Source organism: Heptranchias perlo, chromosome 2 (assembly GCF_035084215.1).
Source record: "Heptranchias perlo isolate sHepPer1 chromosome 2, sHepPer1.hap1, whole genome shotgun sequence".
Lineage (NCBI taxonomy): Eukaryota > Metazoa > Chordata > Chondrichthyes > Hexanchiformes > Hexanchidae > Heptranchias > Heptranchias perlo.
Genome location: NC_090326.1, coordinates 68,336,248 through 68,360,124, shown reverse-complemented (window position 1 = coordinate 68,360,124; position 23,877 = coordinate 68,336,248). Strand labels below are relative to the sequence as shown.

The 23,877-nt window shown below is 42.6% G+C and overlaps 1 protein-coding gene across 3 annotated transcripts in view; it reads right to left on the bottom strand.

Annotated features, from left to right (window-relative positions):
• tax1bp1b (Tax1 (human T-cell leukemia virus type I) binding protein 1b) overlaps positions 1-23,877 on the bottom strand; it is a 123,723-nt gene that overhangs the window by 45,006 nt on the left and 54,840 nt on the right. For all 3 annotated transcript variants that reach the window (XM_068002502.1, XM_068002493.1, XM_068002511.1), the window contains exons 6-11: positions 21,051-21,199; positions 18,978-19,068; positions 16,802-16,987; positions 9,994-10,239; positions 5,896-6,051; positions 696-807 (exon numbers count right to left, since the gene is read on the bottom strand). In XM_068002502.1, the coding sequence (XP_067858603.1) occupies positions 696-807; positions 5,896-6,051; positions 9,994-10,239; positions 16,802-16,987; positions 18,978-19,068; positions 21,051-21,199 (940 nt within the window). The remainder of the gene's footprint in view (positions 1-695; positions 808-5,895; positions 6,052-9,993; positions 10,240-16,801; positions 16,988-18,977; positions 19,069-21,050; positions 21,200-23,877) is intronic.

Sequence of the window (23,877 nt, the reverse complement as noted above, 5' to 3'; positions counted from 1 at the left end):
AATTCCTTTCCTTGATTTTTCAGTTGGATCAATTATAAAAGATCAAAAGTCTTCTTTTCTCTCTAATATTTTAACTTTCATGGCAGCAATTTCACTGGCCTTTTGCATTAATGTGACCATTCTGTGCATGTCACTTTCTAGCATTCTCATCAATTGCTGGTAAATGCATAATAGACCCACTGTTTGGTGATGGACTGACAGGGCCCTGGAATAATGCCAAGAATCAGCAGGGAAACAGTGGGCATTTGGCAAGTTTCAGTTTATACAATAATGGCTTGTTGATCCCTGGTGATATCATGGAGCTGTTTAGTTGGTGATTTTCTTGGGCTACAAAAACGCTTCACTGTAGTCGTAAATCGAATAAAAATTTTGAGGGGAGGCTTTAACAATTTCTACTCATTAAATCAACTAGATATATACTTAGTACAAGCAAATGAAGAAATATTTATTTTACTAGCAGTTCGCCTGTGGCCTTATTCACTGAGTCAGCGTATATGTTGAAATGTGATGTGTGAAGTGTAATGGCTAAATTGTAACAGGAAGGAAGTGAAATGCTTGCAGGAAGTGCATAGGATATGCAAGATTTAATATATCTTATATAAATGTATATATATATTTTTTTAAATATTTTTGTTTGCAGGAGATCAAACAATACTAATTTATCTACAGCCAGAGGCTAACCAATTGCCAAGTACCTGGAGAGGTGTCTTGAATAAAGTCTGCTGCAGACACTGGAGGCGATTCAGTATTTGTCCCATTATCAGTTAGTTTCTGCTTGTTAGAAAGAGTTTCATTTTTCTTCTCTTCCTATTAAAGTGATGATTGCATGGTTAGATTGCTCTTTAACTTTCCTTTAAGCAAGGAACATCCTGATGTCTTACAAAAGCAATGATAAAATGGCCAGAGGGCTAAGTAACCAGTATGATGTGACAGGATTTTGCAACAATTCAAAAAAAAACTCCAAAGTGTGCTGGTTCTTCCTACGGACCCACTTATAAATAATACAAAATTACAGATAGGTTGTAATAGTAATCCATACTTCAGCTTTGTAAAAGGACCCCATGATTATTAAAGCTATAATGCTTTTTCCTCATGCTCTACTTGCTTTCAATCTCCCCATTAATTTCATGCCTTCAATGTCTGCAAAAGTCTCCTTTCCCTCTGATGGCCCTCATTCTTCTGCAACTATGGCTTTCATGTCAGTTATACATCTCTTGGACACCTTCAATACCAATATTAGCATTTCCTTCACACTGTCGAGTCCCTCTCCTTGTATCAGACACCCTGGGCTCGATTTTACCAGCAGGTTTTGTGTGCGTTTCCAGCGGGGGGGGCCCGAAAATCCCGATATCCAGGCACGTGACCGGATCGCGCCACGATCCCGCCCACTTCCGGGTTCCCCGATGATGTGCGGGGGTTCGTGCGCGGCCCCCGCTGGTGGGAATCCCGCAGGCAATTAAAGCCAGCGGGATGCCACTTGAGTGTATTTATTTTGCTGGTCAGGTCATTAACTGACCCATTGCAGGAGGCCGCTCTGTCACTTGGGACAAAGTGTGGCCTCCACCACCCCCCTCCTGACGGTCAAAGTCACCAACCTGCACACTCACCCCGGGGTCCGGAGACATGTGCCTACCTTGCGGACCCCCTCAGATGTACATATTGCGGATGGGGGCCGCCGTAGCTGCAGTCATGACCTCCTCGGAGGGCGCACAACATCGCCAGCCTCGCCATCCACGCCGTCCGCCTCTGACACGTGGAGCTCCACAACAGAGTGCTGTGACACATCCACCTGTACAGCAGGAGGGAGGGCTACCGCAGAGAGAGATGCGTCGCAGAGGGCACTACCCTCGCCACAGGGTCCACAGACCGAGGCTCAACCTCCTGGACCTCTCTAAGCAGCAGTACACACGGAGGCTCAGAGTCACTCGACGTGTAGTCGTGGACATCTGCAGCCTCTTTCATGCCGAGCTGCTCCTGGCTGGCCCGTGCACCATCTGCTTACCTGTCGCTGCCAAAGTCGCCACTGCCCTCCACAACTTCTCCTCCGCATCCTTCCAGGGTGCAGCCGGGTACACCGCCGATGTCTCTCAGTCGTCTGCGCGGAGGAGCCCTGCAAATACACCTGCACCTACTCTGCAGTAACACAATAGGTGGCATCAGTGGTGGGTCCTCATAGTGATACTTAGGAGCGGGCATTATTGCACAAAACAGACAGGATTCACGGAGACATGGCAGTGGTGGTGCCAATATAATGTGTGATGTGAGTTGTTCTGAAATTCAATATAGGTAACACCCATGACAAACCCTCATACACCCTTGTGCATCCCCTTCATGCTCACGACACGTTTGCCTTACGCTGCCTACTGCACATGTGTGATGCATGCCCTGTGGCTGCAGCACAGGTGGTGGCAGGTTGAGTGAGGCTGGCCGTGAGGGAGATGCACGAGAGGGTGCGTATGGGATAGAGCCATGAGATTATATGAGGATTGGGTTGCGTGTTAGTGGCGGGGTGAGTACTCGCGAGGTGAGTAGGTGCAGGTAAGATGAGGATGGGGTTTGAGTGGGTATGAGGGGTGATGTGACAGAGTAGTGTTGGCGGTGCCGAAGGAGATGTGGGGTGGGGGCAGTGTTGTGGCAGACGGAGTGTAGGGGAAAGACTACGTGTTCTCACTGTGGCTGATCTACTGCGGTCATTGGAGCGCCTCCTGCACTGTATGCAGATGGGCGATATGTTGGTGGCGCTGGTGACCTCCTCTGCCACCTCGAGCCAGGCCTTCTTGGTGGCAGAGGCAGGCCGCTTCCTCCCGCCCACCGGGTGGAAGAGCTCTGTCCTCCCCCTCCTCCTCACCCCATCTGATGATACCTGGGGTGAGGCATCATTAAACTGGGAGCAGCCTTCCCCCTGGGGTGCTCCATGCTGTAATTTGTTCTATTGATTGCAGCATGTGTCAGTGGAGGACTGCCCCTTTAACTAGAGAGCCTCCAGCTGACAGAGCTTACTGCGCATGCGCAGCCCGCCCGACGTGCAGACCAGCAGCGCGGAGCCCGGAAGAGCAGGTAAATGGATCCAATTAGTGTGTTGCCTGCTACGATCGCGCGGGCAACCCACTAATTTCACCGAGCGTGTTGACCACGCTTCTGAAACCCAACCCGCCGGAAACCCGCAGGCCTGGTAAAATCGAGCCCCCTATCTCAAGTAATCATGACACTCCATGGAAAACATCAAGCTTCCCATGAGCTCCCAAAGCTGTCCCACTTTTCCTACAATGTGCCATTCCCCTACAAATAGTCTTGCCTCCTAGGTACTACCGCTTTAATTGTGATCGACCATTACTGTGAGCCTTTACAGTGAGTGTTGCCAGGTTATTGAACGACAGCATCACAACTAAGTCCAGTCCTCACCAGACATTCACACATGAGCATTTTCAGCAAAGGACCAGAAATAGTTATATTGCCTGAATTTTCCCATCCCATGAGTGCTGAGAAAAAAAAGACTTGCATTTATAGAGTGCCTTTCATGACCTCAGGACATCCCAAAGCGCTTTACAGTTAATGAAGTACTTCTGAAGTGTCATCACTGTTGCAATGTAGTAAACGCAGCAGCCAAATAACGCACAGGAATGTCCCATGAACAGCAGTGTGATAATGACCAGATAATCAGTTTTACTGGTGTTGGTTGAGGGATAAATATTGGCCAGGACACTGGGGAGAACCACCCTGCTCTACTTCAAAATAGTGCCATGGAATCTTTTACGTCCACCTATGAGGGCATCAGGGCCTCAGTTTAACATCACATCCAAAAGATGGCATCTCCGACAGTGCAGCACTCCCTCAGTACAGCACGGGAATGTCAGCCTAGATTATGTGCTTAAGTTTTTGGAGTGGGACTTGAACCCACATCCTCCTGAGGCAAGTATGCTACCACTGAACCACAGCTGAGGGCAAATGTCATATTCCCACTGCTAATATAGCACAGACTGGATACTGGATGTGGGAGCTTCCCGGTACGGGATCTACAGAAGCCCTGAAGTATTACGTTTAACATGAAGCTGCACAAATGGCTAGGATGTGAATTCTGATGTGCACTGGGTGGGACAGTTGATTCAACGTTAGACACAATGGACAACATGGGAGGAATCCTGGATGGAAGACGAAAATGGAGATATCCAAGAAGGCCTAGTAAAACTGAAGTCAATGGGAATCAAGGGGAAAACTCTCCAGTGGCTGGAGTCATACCTAGCACAAAGGAAGATGGTAGCGGTTTTTGGAGGCCAATCATCTCAGCCCCAGGGCATTGCTGCAGGAGTTCCTCAGGGCAGTGTCCTAGGCCCAACCATCTTCAGCTGCTTCATCAATGACATTCCCTCCATCATAAGGTCAGAAATGGGGATGTTCGCTGATGATTGCACAGTGTTCAGTTCCATTCGCAACCCCTCAGATAACGAAGCAGTCCGAGCCCGCATGCAGCAAGACCTGGACAACATCCAGGCTTGGGCTGATAAGTGGCAAGTAACATTCGTGCCGGACAAGTGACTATCTCCAACAAGAGAGGGTCTAACCACCTCCCCATGACATTCAACGGCATTACCATCGCCAAATCCCCCACCATCAACATCCTGGGGGTCACCATTGACCAGAAACTTAACTGGACCAGCCACATAAATACTGTGGCTACAAGAGCAGGTCAGAGGCTGGGTATTCTGCGGCGAGTGACTCACCTTCTGACTCCCCAAAGCCTTTCCACCATCTACAAGGCACAAGTCAGGAGTGTGATGGAATACTCTCCACTTGCCTGGATGAGTGCAGCTCCAACAACACTCAAGAAGCTTGATACCATCCAGGACAAAGCAGCCCGCTTGATTGGCACCTCTTTCACCACCCTAAACATTCACTCCCTTCACCACCGGCGCACTGTGGCTGCAGTGTGTACCATCCACAGGATGCACTGCAGCAACTCGCCAAGGCTTCTTCGACAGCACCTCCCAAACCCGCGACCTCTACCGCCTAGAAGGACAAGAGCAGCAGGCACATGGGAACACCACCACCTGCACGTTCCCCTCCAAGTCACACACCATCCCGACTTGGAAATATATCGCCGTTCCTTCATCGTCGCTGGGTCAAAATCCTGGAACTCCCTTCCTAACAGCACTGTGGGAGAATCTTCACTACACGGACTGCAGCGGTTCAAGAAGGCGGCTCACCACCACCTTCTCAAGGGCAATTAGGGATGGGCAATAAATGCCGGTCTTGCCAGCGACGCCCACATCCCATGAACGAATAAAAAAAAATCCAAGAAGGCGCAAGCAATGGGAAGGTGGCCTGTCGTTTGCCTGGAGGCCACATAATAGGTGCTGGCAACAAAATATAACAGTTGTCTGGCAAAAAATTAATTTGAGCAAACATCCAAAACCATTGAGAACATGGCAATTCTAGACTTAAACCCACCATCACTTGTTTGTTATTGTTCATAACATTTTAAAAAGCTTTCTAACTTTTATATTGTTGGCTGATCGGCCACATTGAGTGCAGCGGAGACAGCATGGCAAAATATGAAGAAAAGTAACAAAGAGGATAAAAATGATAAACACATAGGACTTTAAGCTGTGTGCCACCATGTGACTGGTGCTGCACAAATACTAAGTTTCCTCCTTCAGCAAATAGCCACGAAATTCAGTGTACATCATACAATACCACTTTATATTACATTGACAACACTTCAATGAATAAAATGGAATATCTGAACCTCTTAATACTTAGCTTGCTAATACTTCAGTTAACATACTAAGAAATACTAAAAATAGTGCTAACGAAGATAAAGCTGCATGTACAAGTTTAGATTTCAATCATTTTAATTTGATGCATTACCCAGTCACCTAAAATAAACATTCTACTCACCAACTGTTCTGTGAGTTTGACAACTTGCTTTTGCAGTTTTTGACAGTCCTTGTACTTCTCTTTGTAATGTTCAGCAGCCATCTGAAGCCTAAGTTTTAAATCTTCAACCTCTTTATGTAGCTCTTGTTCCACTGTACTGCCAACCACTGCAGAACCCTAGTATAAAATTTTGTACAACATATAGTTATTTTAACTGTACTATCACATACCCTCCGGCATTGTTCGCGGTAAGTCAGGTGATAGCATTATGTTAAGGACAGCGGTGTTATACTATGCAATGCATCATACATTATTCTGTTGCTAAAGTGAACCCGCGTCCCTTTAAGGCAGGAGTGTCCCAAGCTTTTTGCCTCTTTGGATCTCTTAATTGTGTATAATGGCGCCTCACAGAACATACATAAAGTTTAAATTAACTTTCTCATTAATTTGCATACATCACTGTTCCATTCTGGGATTTTCTCCATGTTTCCACAGAAAGGATTTGGATATAAGTTATACTGAAGTGTTGCTTTTATGTTAAAGTTAGTTCACAAAGGGTTAAAGTCTATCTTACAGTCACATACGGGACAAGGGGACAATTGGTATTTCAATGAGCCCATCCAAGAGGTAATGAGTAATCACTGAAATTGTTATCCATAAAAATCTGGGACAATAGGGTATTTGTTATTTCGTTTCAGACATTTTCAGTAGGTGTTAGCACTCTGTACTCCTACCTACTTACTTACTGTAAAATAAATTAACTTAATGATTTGTATCTGGCCTTATCTCACTAAACTGCTAATCTTTCGAAAGATTGGAAAAGAGCAGATGGGACCACATGCAAGGATCACAATATCCAGTTCTCCTGGTCACTCCCGCCAGGTTACAGTATCATACAACCAGATACTCGGGAGCAAAAGTAAACTCTTGATCGTAAGACATGCGAGATTGCTTATGAGAGGGACACCGGTGATGCTAACCCTAGAGAATATCTAAAGCAGGCCCAATTTGTAACAATGGTTATTGGTGCATATCTAATTCTTCAGATTCAGGATTTATCCACCAATGAAGCAACAGTACCAAGAACGGACCTCTTTAAAACTGAAAGCCAACTAAAATCAAACTGACACAAACCAGCAAATAAGAAATATAAATAGAACTGAGTTGACTGGACCAGATTGCTATGACGACCAAGCTGCATAATGGCCCTCGAGCCGTATTTTGGACACCCATGTTTTAAGGCCAAAAAGTCCAATTGCTGGTTTAGATTTAGATCAAACAGTTTAATTGGTCTTCGGTGAAGGAACTTCGCAGATTGGAAAGGAGCTTCTGAATTTAATTCCGTGAAGATTTGAGTTTTTGATTTTTCCAAAAGACAAATTGGAAATCAAAGCAAGTCTCACATTTAAAATATTAAACAGGTCCTCCTTTTCTATTATGAACTGCACAATTAGGCAACACCTTTGAATAACAGCACCTGTCCTTTTTGTTGACTATTAGAAAACAGAGATTGTTTATCAAGAATGTATTTCTTTATCTCAATGGAAAGATTGCAGAGGATTTCAGTCTATTCCCCCAACCACAAGTTAACTGAATCCAGTTGGAAGATGAAGTTGAATTACATTATTACTCTGGATTAACTGCCGTCTATGCAAACCTCTTCCTTCTGCATTTTGATTGAAAATTCAGTTTAAAAAGTCTTTCTTTTTTTTTTTATTCGTTCATGGGATGTGGGTGTCGCTGGCGAGGCCAGCATTTATTGCCCATCCCTAATTGCCCTTGAGAAGGTGGTGGTGAGCCGCCTTCTTGAACCACTGCAGTCCGTGTGGTGAAGATTCTCCCACAGTGCTGTTAAGAAGGGAGTTCCAGGAATTTGACCCAGCGACGATGAAGGAACAGCGATGTATTTCCAAGTCGGGATGGTGTGTGACTTGGAGGGGAACATGCAGGTGGGTGTTGTTCCCATGTGCCTGCTGCCCTGTCCATCTCGGTGGTAGAGGTCGTGGGTTTGGGAGAAGCTGTCAAAGAAGCCTTGGCAAGTTGCTGCAGTGCATCCTGTGGATGGTACACACTGCAGCCACTGTGCGCCGGTGGTGAAGGGATTGAATGTTTCGGGTGGTGGACGGTGTGCCAATCAAGCGGGCTGCTTTGTCCTGGATGGTGTCGAACTTCTTGAGTGTTGTTGGAGCTGCACTCATCCAGGCAAGTGGAGAGTATTCCATCACACTCCTGACTTGTGCCTTGTAGATGGTGGAAAGGCTTTGGGGAGTCAGGAGATGAGTCACTCGCGGCAGAATACCCAGCCTCTGACCAGCTCTTGTAGCCACAGTATTTATATGGCTGGTCCAGTTAAGTTTCTGGTCAATGGTGACCCCCAGGATGTTGACAGTGGGGGATTCGGCGATGGTTATGCCGTTGGATGTCAAGGGGAGGTGGTTAGACTCTCTCTTGTTGGAGACCGTCATTGCCTGGCACTTGTCTGGTGCGAATGTTACTTGCTGCTTATCAGCCCAAGCCTGGATGTTGTCCAGGTCTTGCTGCATGCGGGCACGGACTGCTTCATTATCTGAGGGGTTGCGAATGGAACTGAACACTGTGCAATCATCAGCGAACATCCCCATTTCTGACCTTATGATGGAGGGAAGGTCACTGATGAAGCAGCTGAAGATGGTTGGGCATAGGACACTGTCCTGAGGAACTCCTGCAGCAATGTCCTGGCGCTGAGATGATTAGCCTCCAACAACAACAATCATCTTCCTTTGTGCTAGGTATGACTCCAGGCACTGGAGAGTTTTCCCCCGATTCCCATTGACTTCAATTTTGCTAGGGCTCCTTGGTGCCACACTCGGTCAAATGCTGCCTTGATGTCAAGGGCAGTCACTCTCATCTCACCTCTAGAATTCAGCGCTTTTGTCCATGTTTGGACCAAGGCTGTAATGATGTCTGGAGCCGAGTGGCCCTGGCGGAACCCAAACTGAGCATCAGTGAGCAGGTTATTGGTAAGTGCCGCTTGATAGCATTGTCAATGACACCTTCCATCACTTTACTGATGATTGAGAGTAGGCTGATAGGGCGGTAATTGGCCAGATTGGATCTGACCTGCTTTTTGTGGACAGGACATACCTGGGCAATTTTCCACATTGTCGGGTAGATGCCAGTGTTGTAGCTGTACTGGAACAGTTTGGCTAGAGGCGCGGCTAGTTCTGGAGCTCAAGTCTTCAGCACTACAGCTGAGATGTTTTCGGGGCCCATAGCCTTTGCTGTATCCAGTGCGCTCAGCCGTTTCTTGATATCACGTGGAGTGAATCGAATTGGCTGAAGACTGGCTTCTGTAATGGTGGGGATATCGGAAGGAGGCCGAGATGGATCATCCACTCGGCACTTCTGGCTGAAGATGGTTGCAAACGCTTCAGCCTTGTCTTTTGCACTCACGTGCTGGACTCCGCCATCATTGAGGGTGAGGATGTTTACATAGCTTTCAACTCCCGTTATTCTGAACCTTTTCTGGGGATTAAGACTAAATTCATATAAAAACTTGGAAACTGCATAAACTATTAACTTTTGAGTGTTCAATTTTGAAGTTTTGCTTATTTACAGAACTGTATAAGTTAGCAAACTCACCAGCAGTGTGCTAAGTGCTTTAAGCCAGGAATGTAAACACAGGAGACGAGTGACAATGTGGAAGCCAGTGGGTTGCCTGATGGAATAAAAGGGTCTGCAGACGGTTTGGAGAGAAAGCAGACAGGTGGAAATATGGTGGCATTTGAAGGTCCAAAATGGGCCAATGGCCTTTTGTTTCTCTTTCTTCTATGCCTCCAACAAAAATTTGAAATCAAAACCACTCAGTCCCTTTTGAGGATTTCTGACTCAATTTTTTTTTAAGAAATCCATATTTATTCTGAACGGTCTACTGTACATTCGACAACAATCAAAACCAGAGAGAAGGTGTGTGATGTTATGAAGGTAAGTGACGTATAACCCTAAAGTTTGTGGGCAATTTGCAGGAAATCTCTTGGATAATTCCAAGAGGGGAGAGAAGGAAGAGAAAATTTCCCCAGCCAACAAGATTACGATCCAAATCAGGAGAGAGAAAAATTAAGCAAACGTTATAACACATACCTTTTCTTTTTTTGATATTGCAGCTCTTAGCATTTGTATTTCTGCCTTATATTTATTCTCTGTATCCGAAAGTTCCTTATGTAGCAGATCAATTTTTATTCGTGCATTATGCAGATCACCCATGGTCTTGTCACGAGTATTGGAAGTATCTCCGAGTTCCTTAGACATCAAGGCAATTTTCTGCTCGCTCGCTTGCACGTGCTCCTCAGTCCTGCGTAGACATTCACGGAGAACCGATATTTCATCCTGAAAATCACAGCAGACATAGGAAAATACTTCATAGCTATTGAAAAACGTGTGTAGTTATATGGGCTCTTGCATAAATGCCATTATAAGGCACCTGGGGCTGAATTTCCTCTCATCAAAAAAAAGAGCATTTTCAGTCATTTCAACAAACCAACAAAGATACAGGTGTTTATAGCATTCCAAAGTGCCGTGGCAAGAAAAAAGTATCAGCCAACCACAGCACACCGTCAATGATGCACTTTTCACACTTCTGAAGGAGCTAAACCCTTGGAATTCTGAGAAGTTAGAGAATGCAAGAGACTGAGGATGCAATCATGTTCAAAGACAAATAATAACTGCAGCCCATTGTCAGTTTTAGCAATGAGGCTCTGAAAATGGTGTTCAACACTGTCGATGAATGGCAGGTACATTTTTTGTGAGTGAGGACAGTCCACCTTCTTCGCCAACCACCACCCCCGTATACAAAGACAGCATGGCAGTACATCACAGATCGGTGCTATTCCTGCCCTATAGCGAACCTGGCAGAAAGAGCATGACTTAAAGAAGTTCAAAGGAAATGCATGAATTTTAACTTAAGGTAGGAACCAAAAACATAATGTTAACTCAAAATAGATGTTAGTAATAATGTAGCAAGAAAGGTATTGAAAGTGAAAATAGTGGGGTTAAAAATCTTGTGCGTCTAAATCTCTCGTGTTTGATACCTTACTTCCGATTGTCAAGCTGCTCACACTTTTGTGTCAACTTTTTCCATCAATAATTCTTATGTCCACATTTATAACAGAGACTGCCCAAGTGAACATCACTAATTAAACCTTTCAGCTAGTGGTGGCACAGTCATGCCTCAGCTCTATATCTCCCAACTCCACTAGTCTGTACTGTAGAGAAACTCTATGCTCCAACCAACTGCTGCTATTTAACTATAAATAACAGCAAATACAACATATAAAAATAAGCACAGAATATATTATTTTAAAATGGGAACCAATTATTTGTAGCTCTTAAAAAATCTTACCTCTGTGCAGCCTGGTGTATTTATCCCACACCCTCGAACCCGACTTTACCTCAAGACTACACTTGGTCTCGACTTTCCAAAAGTGATCCACTATTCATATATTTATAAAATAAAATGTTGCTAATACACAGCAGGTCAGGGAGCATCTATGGAGAGGAGAAGGTAGGGTTAACATTTCAGGTCGATGACCTTTTGTCAAGAAAAAAAAAGGGTTCTGATGAAAAGCCATCCACCTGAAATGTTAACCCTGCCTTCCTCTCCACAGATGCTGACTGACCTGCTGAATGTTTCCAGCATTTTCTATTTTTATTTCAGATTTCCAGCATCTGCAGTATTTTGTTTAATAAATTTTACTAGTTGATGTCTTGTGGCATAGTGCATGGTAAATCAGAGAATATGGTCACTCTTTTACCTATCTCTGGTGTCTTTGTATTGCTGTATCTGCCTCTTCTCCTCTTCTCTCTTTCTTTCTCTTATTCTGCATCTCTCCCCTTATTTATTTTTGCTTCTATCTCCCTTCTGTCCTTGTCTGCTTCTCTTTTTTTATTATTAGTTTTCGTTTGGGTGGGAGATGGTAAATGATGTGCATGGTGTGGTGATGAAAGGAGTCACCAACGGCTGCAAGCTACATTTGGGTAGGCATGAAAGGAAAAGGTGACCCTCAGTGAATCCCTTCCCACCCCCTGCCCCAATCTCATACTAACCCGTACATTAACGTCCTCTACCCCTTCATGTTGTTACCCATTCCTACTTCCTACCACCCTCTCACTCAGATCGCCAACCTACCTCTTCCCTTTTCAACGACCTGCTTAACCCCTATATTCTCCCCTCTCCCTTGCTCCACTGTCATTCACCTCATCGTTGGCCCTCGATCCATTCTACCCCACAGCAGGTGGCAAGAGGCCGGGGCTCTTTATCCTCCTTACCAGTTTCCATCCTCCCCACCCTTCCTACCTGTTTTCCTCAAAGGCTTTATTTGCTTTCAAAATTCAACTTCGTTTAAAAAAACAAATTAGAATGAGGAACGAAATTGCTTGTCTGTCTCTCATTGTGCATCTCTCTGCCTCTGTCTCGTTGCTGATAGAAATTGGAATCTCACAGGTGTAAGTGATAGCGTTGACCTTTTCTAACTGTCAACAAAACACAAATAAGTTAATTAATTTGCCTCAAAATTCAGCCTTTATTTTGGATATTCAAAATTTCAATTATTGAGGAAAAAAATGGCAGATGAAAAAAAATTCCAAAAATTGTGAACCAGTGGTCAGACTGTGCAATTGGTAACAACTTTACATAGGCAGAACACATTATAAAAGTAGACATAGGAACATATAAATGGGGAAAAGTTGATAAAAAGTGTGACAAAAACATAACAGGAAGTTAAGTTGTGCAGTCAGGAAGTGGATGTTAAGAGTTTTAATAACTTTCAAAAAGGAATTGGATACATAGTCAAAAAGGAGAAATTTGCAGGGCTATGGGGAAAGAGCAGGGGAGCGGGACTAATTCGATAGCTCAAGAGCCGACAGACACGATGGGCCGAATGGACTCTTACTGTGCTGTATGACTCGATGATTCTATCTAGATATATCACATACACATATTCCATCTTATAATGGGAATAAATGTATTACAGGAAGAAATTGCATGGGCAAGTCATTATGTCTCAAAGCAAAATTCACAGACTAAAAGGTACAATGTGAAAAGTGGTAGAGCCCCAGACATTAAAAGAACTAATTTCAAATGTTTCATTTATTCAGAAGGGACTACTGTCTTTCAAACATTGCTATGTAGAGAATGAAGGAAAAGAATTTTCTCTTGCTATTTGGGCCATGTGCCACAATACTTTTCTCATGCCCTACTAAAAGGTCCACTTCCACAGACAAGACCATGCTCTCTTTGAACCAAAAGATGACACAAAGCAATCTGGGATAGCAAACTACAGGATTAACAATGAACCCTCAGATGATGAAGCAGTCCGAGCCCGTATGCAGCAAGACCTGGACAACATCCAGGCTTGGGCTGATAAGTGGCAAGTAACATTCGTGCCAGACAAGTGCCAGGCAATGACTATCGCCAACAAGAGAGTGTTTAACCACCTCCCCATGACATTCAATGGCATTACCATCGCTGAATCCCCCACTGTCAACATTCTGGGGGTCACCATTGACCAGAAACTTAACTGGACCAGCCAGATAAATGCAGTGGCTACAAGAGGTCAGAGGCTAGGTATTCTGCGGTGTGTGACTCACCTCCTGACTCTCCAAAGCCTTTCCACCATCTATAAGGCACAAGTCAGGAGTGTGATGGAATACTCTCCACTTGCCTGGATGAGTGCAGCTCCAAAAACACTCAAGAAGCTTGACACCATCCAGGACAAAGCAGCCCGCTTGATTGGCACCTCTTCCACCACCCTAAATATTCACACCCTCCACCACCGGCGCACAGTGGCTGCAGTGTGTACCATCCACAGGATGCACTGCAGCAACTCGCCAAGGCTTCTTCGACAGCACCTCCCAAACCCGCGAACTTTACCACCTAGAAGGACAAGAGCAGCAGGCACATGGGAACAACACCACCTGCACGTTCCCCTCCAAGTCACACACCATCCCGACTTGGAAATATATCGCCGTTCCTTCATCGTCGCTGGGTCAAAATCCCGGAACTCCCTTCCTAACAGCACTGTGGGAGAATCTTCACCACACGGACTGCAGTGGTTCAAGAAGGCGGCTCACCACCACCTTTTCAAGGGCAATTAGGGATGGGCAATAAATGCTGGCCTTGCCAGCGACGCCCACATCCCATGAATGAATAATAAAAAAAGAACCTTTTTACTGATGCTGAAGTAATACTAATTAGCACTGTGAACTATCTCTCCAACTGATGGACAAAACACCCAGAGAGACCATATATCTCAGGCTACAGTTCATTAAGTAAAATTAAACAAGAACAAAAAAAAAATCAGATTTCACTAGATTATAATACCTCATACAAATCAGTGTCCCTTTCAAATAATAAAAAGTCCAGAAGCCTTCAACAGCTCTCTGCTTTAAACTTGCATCCTTGATAAAAATGCTTTTGTGAGAAACATGAATTCATGGAACCCTCCATTTGACTCCACATGAATGGTAGTACAGTTAAAAGAACAGTATCCGACCCGATTATATTCCTCCTTTTACTTTAAAGCCCGAATTGGGATAAAGGAAGGTCAAAAGTGAATAATGCATGCAATGTGGCACCCAAATGGATTAATGTATGAATGTACGATCTGCTCTCTTCACTATGCAAATGGACTACCACTCGCACACAAAGAGCGTCACACAGCAGAGAACAATCCATCATCACCCCCACTTGAAGTATGCACCTGCACAGCTATACATACTGCAGGAGACAATTACTGATGAGGATAAGGGCACAGAACTGAGCACAGGTGAAGGGTAGCAATGCTAACAGTTGATGAAGGGCTGTCTGGTACAGGGTGGAGGTGCAGCACGTTTACATGTGGCAACAGACTTTAGTAGGTCTGAACAAAGGCTGTTGTGCGCAAAGAGTTCCTGCTTCTGAAAGGTGGTCTGGGCAGCTTGGAAAGTTCCACAATCCAGACATGCACTGTCTGCACAGAAGCCTGTTATTTGCCACATAGCAACTGCAGTAGAGATCTCGGCAACTTGGCCATGGGCATTGTAATGTTCCCAAAGATTGTATTTGATGTCCCACTCAACCCGAAGCACAGGTGCCGCTGGTTGGCACTCATATAGACGGCAGTTCTGTGCCCTCACATATCCTTACACAAGTGATAGTAAGCACTGCCTCTGGAAGCAATTAGTCCCCAGAAAGTTGCATTTTGGAAAACCAAAAGATTTAATGCCAGAATTCCAGGAAGACTGAGCAAACACTCAGAACAAAAGGATTTTTGGAACTACCAGTTGTTTCCAATTAATGGCTTGAATTAAGTAAAGATAATTCTGTCACGTCCTATGAATAAAAGGCCAGATAAGGAATATCTGGGGTTGTCCCTCAATGGCCTCTTTCCTTTCTGGTTTACTGCCGTATTAGAAGGGTGAGAAATAAGGGAGTTGAGCATCTTCTCCAATAGCCAGGTTTTTAGATCCGTCTTTGACATGTGTGTATTTATTGTGCATAACACCTAAACTGGAATCCAGGTTTTGGGAATAAATCCAAAAGGTTCACTGGCTCAAAGGAACAGGCAAAGTGGGAAGTTAAAAGTTGGAAGGTTAAGTTTAACTTGGAGATGAATGTTTTAAAGCACATTGTGTTATGTAACAGTTCCAGTCTCTTGGATATGCATACATAGACACACACACATCAATTAAATCTAACCATAAGAGCATCTTGCCAAGTTGACTGACACACACAATCAGCTAATACTCACATATTGAGATACACAAACTACTGTTGTGCCAATAACGTCAATTAATATATACATCTAAATGTCTCAATGTTTAACCTTATGATAGCATTGTTTTCTGGTTATGTTAATAAATAGCGTTAGTTCATGGATTTTGTGCCAGTTCTTTAATGACTTTAGCAAGAAGAGGTTTATTAGTTCACTCAGTGGTGCACTAGGTGATTGGCTTGTGTAACTGTTGACACACTTTGGGCAGGCAATGCAATACAATACAGTACAGATGCAAGCCAAAAATTTAAGCAGCGAATAACCCTGAGACAAAGGTGGTAAATCTCCAACCAGTTTTCTGGTGTGCAGCTGAGGTAGAATGGTTAAAGATGCATCTTATACCCTCCAATTAATATTCCTTACATAGTTTACATATTTACCAGTGACAACATTACAAGCAGTTCTGTGCCAACATACAGTCCTGAACAAGTGACAATAAGCATTAGCTTTGGAAGTGCTGAGTCCACAGCAACTAATGCAGTGAGCCTTGCACAGATACAAGTCCACCAGGCTTATTGGCATACCAGTAATGGGCTTTCAATATCTCCTGCAGTCGGCTATATAGTCAAACACCATTGCGATTCCAACTAGAAGTGCACTTAATTTCAAGGTACATCCACAATTATTAGAGAACACACAGCAAGAGACATTCAACATGTACGCCACTCGGGCTACACAACTTACTAAAATGAGTTTATTACTACTGTATCATCTGTCATTCTTTTTATGAAGAAAATGAAGCATCAGCTACTCAAAGTTGAGAAAGACATGTTATGAAGCAAAAACTAACAGGAATGTTCTGGTCTGGTCTGTCTGGCTTCATATTGCATCACATGGTGCATTTACCCCATAAGCCATGCGGCGCACACCCATGCACGCACACAGGTAACCATTCATTTTCTCACACATACAAGTAAACTACCAATCATGCTCATAAACAAAGTATTGTGGTAAAGCAAATAAACACAATTTATGACTCAAGCACTTGTGCTAACATAATGTTTTCTCCTGAGATACAAACCAGTATGACAAAACAGGTGGGAGAAAATTTGAAACAGTACTGGTGATAATCTATTGATGGTTGAGGCACCTTAAGAAGTTTTGTGAAGAACTATGTCTTCTCAAGTAACATTTCTTACCATGTTGGAAGAGTTAACTAACAGCTCCTTTTGCAATTTCTCTTTTTCTGACAAACATTGCTGTAGTCTTTCCACTTCTTCCTTGTAATGGGCCAGCATGCCCTCTTTACTTGCATCCAAAGTTTTAAAAGACTGCATCTCCGTAACTAGCTTTGTGTTTTCAATTTCTGTATTCTTTGCATGAACCTGCAAATAATTATGATGTTCACATCAGATTTTCACATCGTTCACCTGACGAAGGAGGAAGCCTCCGAAAGCTTGTGAATTTAAAATAAAATTGCTGGACTATAACTTGGTGTTGTAAAATTGTTTACAATTGCAAATAATTAATTAGTTATAAAGTGTAATTACTTGGTTAGATGGCTAGTAGAAATCAGTACCTAGCAGTCGAGCATTTTTGAAACCTAAATTAAATGTGAAAAGCAGTATCATGCACACATTCCAAAAGTGACTGCTTGCAAGATTGCTTTAAACCAAACGGTAATAGATTTAAAGTGGGAATGTTCAAGATCTATGCCGGATTAGTGGAACTTGAACAGATTAACTTCCCTATAGCATCTTCTCCATTTCCTGTTGCAGCACAGAATCTGTATGTTTATGAGCATAACAGAAACCTCTAATAATTAACTGTCAGACAGTTCAGTATTTATTTCCAAGTACAAGAATAAATTACATGTTAAAACTGAATGAGAATTTAAGTACTAATTCATAATGTTACCCAATCAGAAGCAGCTTTTGCCTTGCAGCAGCCCCATGCACAGGTTTTATGAGACAAAGATACTAAATACAACCTACTTAATCTGTGTCAAATCCGCACACTTACTGTTATAAATTGGATAGTCAAGTGGTGAAGGATAGAATTCTAGAGCCTGGTCTCCAGTTACTTCCAAGCCTTTATTCAGAGATCCCCCTTACACACAGCACGCCCGAGATAAGCGCATATAAAAAGGATACGAGAGAGTCCCCAATTGATACACACCACCTGAATACAATTAACATTAATTGATATAAATCACATGATACAATTAATACTTACCACCGTGAAAAGACATGTTTGCAACAGGTAATATAAAAACAGCTGACAAAATGATCAGATATCTGCTATTGCCATTGCGTCGGTGTCCTTTCACTCGATCCACTTGGAGCCCCTGACTATCTTGGGGCTGTGCAATTGCAGGATTGCGTGGTCCTAATGCCACCCCTGTGCCCAATTTTCACAATTGTACAACTACCTTATAATTGTTCAATGCTACAATTCAACATTGTTGCAACTGTAATAATACAAAAAATACATTTCGAATTACCAATTATAATTATTTTTTTTGGAAAAGTGAACCAATGAAACCATTCAAAAATGCTTTATGAGAAGATTTGTGGCCATTTTCCCTCTTGGTAACTGAAATATCTCATGTCCAAAATAAGGTCATCTAAGGAGGGCACTGTTGTTTTGTCAGATTGCACCCATGTACAGCAATGATTAGGAAGTGTGTATTTAAATTACCTATTTGGTCAGATTGAACCAGTTCTATAATTGCGGCCTTAATGTGTGTGGTGACTATTTTTGTTAAGATTTTTGAGTCAAAATTCAATAGGGAAATAAGCCTATAGCAGGTGCACTGATTAGGACCATTGTCTTTTCTGAAGATCAGGGAAATTACTTCTCTACAAATGTGTAGGGTTATACCAAAGATAGTGATATGGTAGAAGGCATCAAGGTGTCAGGGTGCTAGTTCTTGTAAAAGATAGTGATATGGTAGAAGGCATCAAGGTGTAAGGGTGCTAGTTCTTGTAAAAGTCTCTGCAGGGACCCACCAGAGTCCAGGACTTTTGCCACCTAAGTTCATTTTATTGCCTTTAGGGTGTCTTACAGAGAGATGGTAACATCCATTTGTGCCCAAGTGCATTGTGAAATCAGGAGAGGGAAGACAGTGCAGATAGTTCTGGAAGTCTTCCTTTGAGGATCTCTTATCTGGCTGTGTAAAGTTCTGAAGATCAGGTTGATACAGTTCGGGTTTATGGTCAGAAAACCATCTTGGAGACATAATGCTGGGATTCTAGAACTGGTTTCTTGATTTTGTACGCAGTGGAAGCAAGGAGATAGCCTTGTTTGTCTTAATGTTCATTGTATCTGCACAAATATTTACGATAAGGAACCTAAAGCTATTGCAACTATTACCTTGTACAGCTCTTTCTCATCCTTTTCATTCTTCAGTTGTAATTCCAGTTGTTCTTTTTCAACAATTAGTCTCCTCAGTTTGTGCTTTATGCTGGGGAAACAATTTTATATTTTAAACTAGGTCACAATATATATCTCAAGAAAATGTAACTGACATCTACATGTAATAGTGAATTAAAAGGGTCCAATTTACAAAACATTAGCAATGTTTTTAATATCAAAAAAATAAAATTTGTCCTCATGCAGTGCTTCACAGCACATCCCTCAACATGTTGTAACTGAACATCTTTAGCATGGCACAAATTCAGAGCGCCACAAAATGAAAAGTTTCCACCCTGCAATAAAAACAAAATCAAATGCCAGATAAGGAATTTGATAACTTTTATTTAAATTTAATGGAATTTTAACTTTCTGAAGTCAGGACTCTTCGATTTTGAAATGTATAAAATGCAAGAAAGTCTGGGTTTTTTTTTGTTAACTTGCAATCCATTACACCTGATGTGATTAGCAATGTGTTTTTTTTAAAAAAACGTCTCTGAAGTTAGCTTCTGCAAGAGTGGTAAAATGTGGAGTCTCCTATTTTTTCGAAGAATTTTGCAGCACAGAAGGCAGCCCTCAGACCCATTGAACCATGAAAACTTAAATGTCACTGCAACTTAGTTATCATTGTAATACAGCAAGTTTTCTAGAGCAATACATCAAATGAGGTAAAAATATGACATGGCTGATACTAACAAATACAGATTGCACAAAAATATCTGCAATACTATTTAACCACCACCTTCCATAACCTGATTATGCAAATAATTTCCATCTCTCCAGGAAAATATCTTCCAGGAATTTCCAACAGTAAATGACCTAGTTTCTAGTTTCTGGGTATAGGTTTAATAATATTTAATTTGTATTCCTTACATTATTTGTTTCAGATTCAGCAGAAATCAGGATGGCAGCTAGAACCATTTTGAAAAAATAAACTGAGCAATGTGATTGGTTCAAATTACTGTATTTGAATTGGTTGCTGTTCAGTGGGATCTATATTTCAAACAAATCACTTTCGATTATGTCCCTTATCTGAGTCAATCAGAAAAGCACATTTCATTTTTGTTTTGTTAATGGTAGATTTAATGCATTTAAGGTGCGACAGGCTATGCACAAGACATTTAATTACAATTTTATATATTATATATATATATATATAAAATGGACATTTCTTTGCATACTTACTCATGTCTGGCATTTCAATATTTTCTGTTGTGCTATATTGAAGAGTGAACACACTTCAGATGCTTACCTATAATCTCGAATCTCTGTAGTAAAACTACCAATTTCAACTCAAAACTGTTAATTTTATGTACAGATTAAGATTCCTACCCAATATGGCACTTGACTTTTGTTCCAGCTTATGAAGTTCCAAGACATGGACTGAAATATCCTGAAGTAAATCATACCTTGATGACATACTCAAGAAAGCCACTGAAGGTTTAAAGAAATATACTGCTTCGTCTCCATTTCATTTAATTCTTTTATTCCATTTCTCGGGTTATATTATTCTGGTTTCATACTTCACATTTTCTCCTTATTTCTTCTTCCTCTTAATACCTTTCTTAATCCTTACGATTTTCATTTAACTTTCCTCATTTCTTTCTCCAGTATTTCCTGCTAATTTCTTCATTTCCCTTCCCACCCCACCTCATATAGACTTATTTTTGTGTCCTTTCTCCTCGTTGTGAATGAAATATACCTCTGTAATGGTTCAGTGGCCATACTGGCAATAGGAAGAAAGCTTGTTATTGCTCATGAAACATTATAGCCACTGGAGGAAAATATGTCTTGGGCATAAAAGTACCTATTTCAAAAAGTATGTTGCCAGGAAAGGAGGGAGGAGAAAAAGGAACCGCAATATGGTGGTGGTGGGGGATGAGAATGTGGTGCTGATGATACAAAATTATAAGGGACATGCTGGTATATTATGGAGGGCTAAACACTAAACATCCATGGCAAATCTTGGACTGCTTCAATAATTATGAACCCAGATGGGAAAATAACTCCACAGCACATCAACATTTTTCATACCTGTCCAATTCGGTTTCTTTTGCAATGGCTTTCTGATTAGCAATTACAATGTCTTCTTCAAGTTGAGTAATTTTTGCAGCAGCTTCCTTGTACTTTTTCTCAATGTCTTCTTTCTCAATTTTCAAAGCTGCTGAACTCTGAAAGAGATCCTAGTCATACAAAAAAAAATTCTGTTAATAACAGATTTCAGTAAGGCAATGAATTAGAATTTGAGCTTATATACACCGCGAGTACTTGCATTTATTGTATTATTCCGTACACTAGTAGGTACATGCTGCATTTAACTGCTGCAATCTTCCACATGTACGTCCTTTACTTACTGAACTGTTCCATCATGTATTATAAATTTTGTTAAATTATGTATTATAATGAGAAGAAATTCCTCCAACCGCCTCTTCTTCACATCTTATGATCCCTCTCCACCACACCCTCATCCTCGCTTTGGACAGTAAATACAAGGAACTGATTCAATTCTTCATGATTAAAGCTAGCTCCCTTTAACTCCTTTGCCTCTTCAGCAGTCTTCCCTCTGCCCTCCTCTTGACCAAGCAAAGACCCATCCCATACTCTGCATTTTCCTCCTCTCAAAATGTAGTACTCTTGACTCATTCATGAAGCCCATCTTTTGCTCCCTGACCTTTATTCCACTCGACTACCCACTGCCTTTTGTGGGAGAGAATTCCACACCTCTACCACCATTTGTGCGAAGAAGTGTTTCCTAACTTCTCTCCTAAATGGCCTGGCTCTGATTTTAAGGTTATGGCCTCTGGTGCTAGACTCCCCCACCAGCGGAAAAAGTTTCTCTCTATCTATCCTATCAATTCCTTTCAAAATCCTAATATCCTCAATCAAATCAACCATTAACCTGCCATATTCCAGGGAATACAAGCCTATGTAATCTCTCCTCATAATTTAACCCTTGAAGCGCTGCACTCCTTCCAAAGTCTATATATCCTTTCTAAGGTGCGGTGCCCAGAACTGAAAATAGTAATCCACTTGTGGTCTAACCAGGGCTTTTTACAGCTGTAGCAAAACTTCCTCCCTCTTTATATTCTAGCTCTCTAGTTATAAAGGCTAACATTCCATCAGTTTCTTTGATTATTTTTTGTACCTGACTACTATATTTTAGTGATCTTTGTACATGGACCCTTAAATCTCTTTGGACCTCTACTGTTCCTAGCCTTTCACCATTTAAAAAATACTTGGATCTATCCTTTTATCGTCCAAAATGGATGACCTCACACTTATCTGCGTTGAAATCCATCTGCCACAGTTTTGCCCGCTCATCTAATCCATCAGTATCTCTTTGTAATTTTATGCTCCCGTCTACACTACTTACCATGCCACCAATCTTTGTGTCATCCGCAAACTTGGATATATGGCTCTCTACTGTGTTATCCAAGTCATTAATAAATTTAGTGAATAGTTGAGGCCCCAGTACAGACCCCTGTGGGACACCACTAGTCACTTCCTTGCAACATGTTGCCTCGCATCTATACATCCATCACTTCATGTCCAGGACTCTCCAATCTGGTCTAATCTTCCTTGACTTCAGCTGTCTTTCATACAGTTGACTACTTAATCCTCTTCAACAGTTTCTCCTTTGCAATCTACCTCCATGACACCACTCTTTCTTCGTTTCACTCATAACTGTTACAGCAAAGACTTTATATCACTGTCAATTGGTTCTCCTCCTCTGCCCGCATGATCTCCAGTGTAACCCCCGTAACTGGGTACGGTAGCATAGTGGTTATGTTATGGACTAGTAATCCAGAGGCCTGGACTAATAATCCGGAGTCGTGAGTTCAAATCCTGCCACAGCAGCTGGGGAATATAAATTCAATTAATTAAATAAATAAATTTAAAAACCTGCTATCCGTAATGGTGGCCATGAAACTCCCGGACTGTCGTAAAAAAACCCACCTGGTTCACAAACATCTTTTAGGGAAGGAAACCTGCCGTCCTCACCAGGTCTGACTCCAGACCCACAGCAATGTGGTTGATTCTTAATTGCCCTCTGAAATGGCCTAGCAAGCCGCTCTGTTGTACGATCTCGCTACAGAAAGTCACAATAAGAATAAAACCGGACAGACCACCCGGCATTGGACCACTAGGCACCGGACACAACAATGGCAAACCAAGCCCAGTCGATCCTGCAAAGTCCTCCTCACTAACATCTGGGGACTTGTGCCAAAATTGGGAGATCTGTCGCACAGACTAGTCAAGCAACAGCCTGACATAGCCATACTCACAAAATCATACCTTTCAGCCCACGTCCCAGACTCTTACACCACCATCCCTGGGTATGTCCTGTCCCACCGACAGGACAGACCCACCAGAGGTGGTGGTACAGTGGTATACAGTCAGGAGGGAGTGGCACTGGGAGTCCTCAACATCGACTCCAGACTCCATGAAATCTCATGGCATCAGGTTAAACATGGACAAGGAAACCTCCTGCTGATTGCCACCTACCACCCTCCCTCAGCTGATGAATCAGTCCTCCTCCATGTTGAGCACTACTTGGAGGAAGCACTGAGGGTAGCAAGGACACAGAATGTACTCTGGGTGGGGAACTTCAAAGTCCATCACCAAGAGTGGCTCGGTAACAACACTGTTGGCCAAGTGCCGAAGGACATAGCTGCCAAACTGGGCCTGCGGCAGGTGGTGAGCGAACCAACACGAGGGAAAAACCTCTTCCTCACTAATCTACCTGTCGCTAATACATCTGTCCATGACAGTACTGATAGGAGTGACCACCGCACACAGTCCTTGTGGAGACGAAGTCCAGTCTTCACACTGAGGACACCATCCAACATGTTGTGTGGCA